This window comes from Eubalaena glacialis, chromosome 2 (assembly GCF_028564815.1).
Source record: "Eubalaena glacialis isolate mEubGla1 chromosome 2, mEubGla1.1.hap2.+ XY, whole genome shotgun sequence".
NCBI classification, from domain to species: Eukaryota; Metazoa; Chordata; class Mammalia; order Artiodactyla; family Balaenidae; genus Eubalaena; species Eubalaena glacialis.
The window spans coordinates 14,405,475-14,409,118 of record NC_083717.1 but is presented as its reverse complement, the minus strand read 5'-3'; the positions used below and the strand labels follow the sequence as shown (position 1 = coordinate 14,409,118).

General features: G+C 38.1%; 1 protein-coding gene across 1 annotated transcript; it reads right to left on the bottom strand.

Annotated features, from left to right (window-relative positions):
- Window positions 1-1,439: 1,439 nt before the first annotated feature.
- On the bottom strand, window positions 1,440-1,868 carry LOC133084833 (2-iminobutanoate/2-iminopropanoate deaminase-like). The gene has a single exon (XM_061181609.1). It carries the CDS (start codon window positions 1,851-1,853, stop codon window positions 1,440-1,442), a length of 414 nt encoding a protein of 137 aa, XP_061037592.1. The 5' UTR covers window positions 1,854-1,868.
- Window positions 1,869-3,644: the final 1,776 nt, after the last annotated feature.

Below are 3,644 nucleotides of genomic sequence, written 5' to 3'. Positions count from 1 at the left end.
TTTTATTATTGAGAATACTGCAGCCATCGTGGCTAACACTTAACTGAATGCTTACTTCAAAAAACGCCAAGTGTGCCACACGGAGAATCAATTCTCACAGCCACCCTCTGCAGTAGATAAGCTTAGCTTGTACTTTACTGATAAAAAAACCTAAATCCAGAGAAATGAAACAAGTTGCCCAAGGATACGTAGCTTCCTGAGAAGCCAGGACTTGAACTTGGCAGTCAAATGCCAGAACTTGCGTTTCTGACCATTATGAGAACCTGCCGTTCACTGGTTGACTGATTTAGGCAATCTCTTAGTTTCTCTGGGTTCAGTTTCCTTGATTACTTAGTAAAAAGGTTTCACTAAGTCCCTTCAAATTCCATATACATTATGGAAATTAGAGAAGAAATAGAGCTGAAGTGTGATTTCTCCTTTGTTAATCAGTGTGTAAAAGTTGCTCTGAACCCAACAGATAAAACTGAAGGGCAGGGCTTCCCTGGTGGCGCAGCGGTTGAGAATCTGCCTGCCAATGCAGGGGACATGGGTTCGAGCCCCGGTCTGGGAAGATCCCACATGCCGCGGAGCAGCTGGGCCCGTGAGCCACAGCTACTGAGCCTGCGCGTCTGGAGCCTGTGCTCCGCAACGGGAGAGGCCGCGACAGTGAGAGGCCCGCGCACCGCGATGAAGAGTGGCCCCCGCTCGCCGCAACTAGAGAAAGCCCTCGCACAGAAACGAAGACCCAACACAGCCAAAAATCAATCAATCAATCAATCAAAGACAAATGACCAAAGATTAAAAAAAAAAAAAACTGAAGGGCTTCACACCCCCACCTGTTTCCTCCATTGTAAACTTCGTGTATCATATTTTTTTATTTTATACTTTAGGTATGTTCCCAGTATGCTACAGACAGAATTTTTTTTTTTAATTTTTATTTTTTAAATCTGCATGTTATTTTATTTCCATTAGAAGAATATTATCTATATAAAATTTGGTCCAGTTTCTTCTCCTTTACCTCTACCATTCAAACTTAAATGCTTTAATTTTACTCAAGTAAAAGCAGAATCATGTATCTGACATGAGAACTAAATAGTTCACATCATTAAATTAATAGAGTTTAACTGAATTAGGTGTGCTCTTTATTATTTCTCAGGAATAGTAACTCATCTTTCCTATATGCTATTTCCCTTTACTTTTATTTTTCTGAGTAACTATGTAATGTGTGTCTCTTTTCCCACATCCAGTAATATGAGTGTTATAGAAGTGTAATTTATAACATCAGTAACTAGATTCATCATTAATCTTCAACTCATGTTCAATTCCCCTTATTATATGGTATTTCCATAATAACTTCAGATATTTCAGTCAACCTTACACTTTCCAACAAATACAGTAAAAATTAAGACGTTAATTTAAAAACATTATTAAAATTCCAGACTAAATAACACTGGGCCCACTTAGAGTGATACTGTCACGAGAGGTCCTTGGACAGCTACTGCTTCAATCTCAACACAGCCTCCTTTGGGCAAAGCAGCAACCTGGTAAGCAGCTCTTGCAGGAAAACTACTCTGGAAATATTGTTTGTAGATGTCATTGACAGTATTGAAGTCGTTTATGTCAGCCAGCAAAACAGTTGTTTTTACCACATTCGTGAAGTCACAGCCTGCTGCTTTCAGAATTTCACCCATGTTTGTAAGAGCTTGTTTAGCCTCTTCTGCCACCCCTCCTGCCACAAGCTGTCCACTTGCAGGATCCATGCCTAGCTGTCCTGAAATGTAAATGGTCCTGTTGACTAACACAGCCTGATTGTAGGGACCAATGGCCGCTGGGGCTTTCTCGGTGCTGATCACCTTTCTTATCAAAGAGGACATGGCTAATCCTTTTCCCTTGCCGCCCCTCGGAGACAACTACCCCGTACGCTGCTCCTACTCGCGTCCACGGGTCTCTACAGACAGAATTTTAAAATGAAAATGCTATGTTAAATTTACTGGATGATTAATCTTTTTAAAAATTCTATTGTGAATCTTTTTGTGTGTGTTGTTCTTAAATTTTATTATTTTTAAACCACTTTATTGAGGTATGATTCATATATAAAAAGCTATACATACTTAATGTGCACAACTTGATGAGTTTGGAGATAAGTATACACTCATGAAACCATCATCATAATCAATGTCATAAACCTATCCATCACCTCTGGAAGTTTTCTCCTGCCCTCTTATTTATCATTATTTTTAGTACTGTTATTAGTGATAAGAACACTTAACATAAGATCTATCGTCGTAGCCAGTTTTTAAGCATACAATACAGTATTGTTAACTATATTGTGAATCATTTGTAAAATAAAGAATCATCCCTTTAAAATTGCTTTTGTAAAACTCAGATTTTCATTGTGAAGTGCTTAATTAGAAGTGCTCCTATAATTCAACAGGTCTTTACACAGCTTTGTGCTTTTGGTCCACTATCTTAAACACAGCTCCAAAGAGGTAGTTCAATCTGATTAATATCAGTAATTCCTTCTTTCTTCCTAAATAGATTCTTCATTGTCCTCATTCTATGGAGGGGAGGCTTCTGGTCTCCCCGATGGTTTTCATTAACACATCAGCCATTATTTTACTTCAGTGACATATTTTGTGGTGATAGCCCATCAACAGATTAAGGAAACATTGAAATCTAACACAGTCTGGTAAATAATCGGGACAAGATTAATGGTTATATTTAATGAAAGCCACCTGTTTGTTACAGCAGCTCACTTGCTTTCTTCATTTCATTTCAGATTCCAATAAATTGTGAATGCCTTGAAGCATACTCGACCCAGGCGGAGTAAACATAGGTCTCTGGGAGTAATCGCCACCTCTTTGGAAACACACCCAATATCCACATGGTCTACAGTTAGAAGAGGGAAAGCATAGTCAACTGACAGGCTGTTTGCTGACTTGACCAACAGGCCTGTCCTTTTGTGTCCCCCTGGCTTCCATGAATGGACATGTGTTTTCTTGGTGTGCAGGCATCATCGCAGAATGATGGAGCTCAGACAGCTAAATTCCTGGTCTTACAGGTCATATTTTACCCTCCTCCCCAAAGCATGGTAAGTCAACCACCATAAAAATTACCTAATTGTCTAAAGTGAAATAGACAGTTCCAGCTTTGGTGACTTTTTAACGGAATGATTGGAGTAAAATACAAGTTGAAGGGAGCAAAAAAACTTGCAGTCTATCTTTTGAGGACACTCATCAGTGAGTGTGTACACTCAAAAAGTCTAGAAGGACACAGTAAAGAACATGAACAATGACTATCTCTGGAAGTAAGATTAAGTGATTTCCTTTCTTAAATTGCTTACTATTTGTTTTTTCAAAATGTTCTTTATAATTTTTTATTACCATCTCAATAATAAAAGAAAAATAATTTTGTTTTATTATAAGCTGAAATTATGTCATTCCTTGACTAATATTTTGGTGGCAAATTTACAGTTAGGACAGTGAATAAGAGATTAAAATTCATATCATTTTTATTCCCACTTTGAAACCAGGGCATACAAGGTTTCTCTGAGGAATCCATTTTCTATACAGTTATGCTAGTGATAAAATCTCATTCAGCTAAACTCTCCATCGTGGAGTGGCAAGAACACAGAAAATTCTAGTTTTAAAATAGACCCTTCTGGG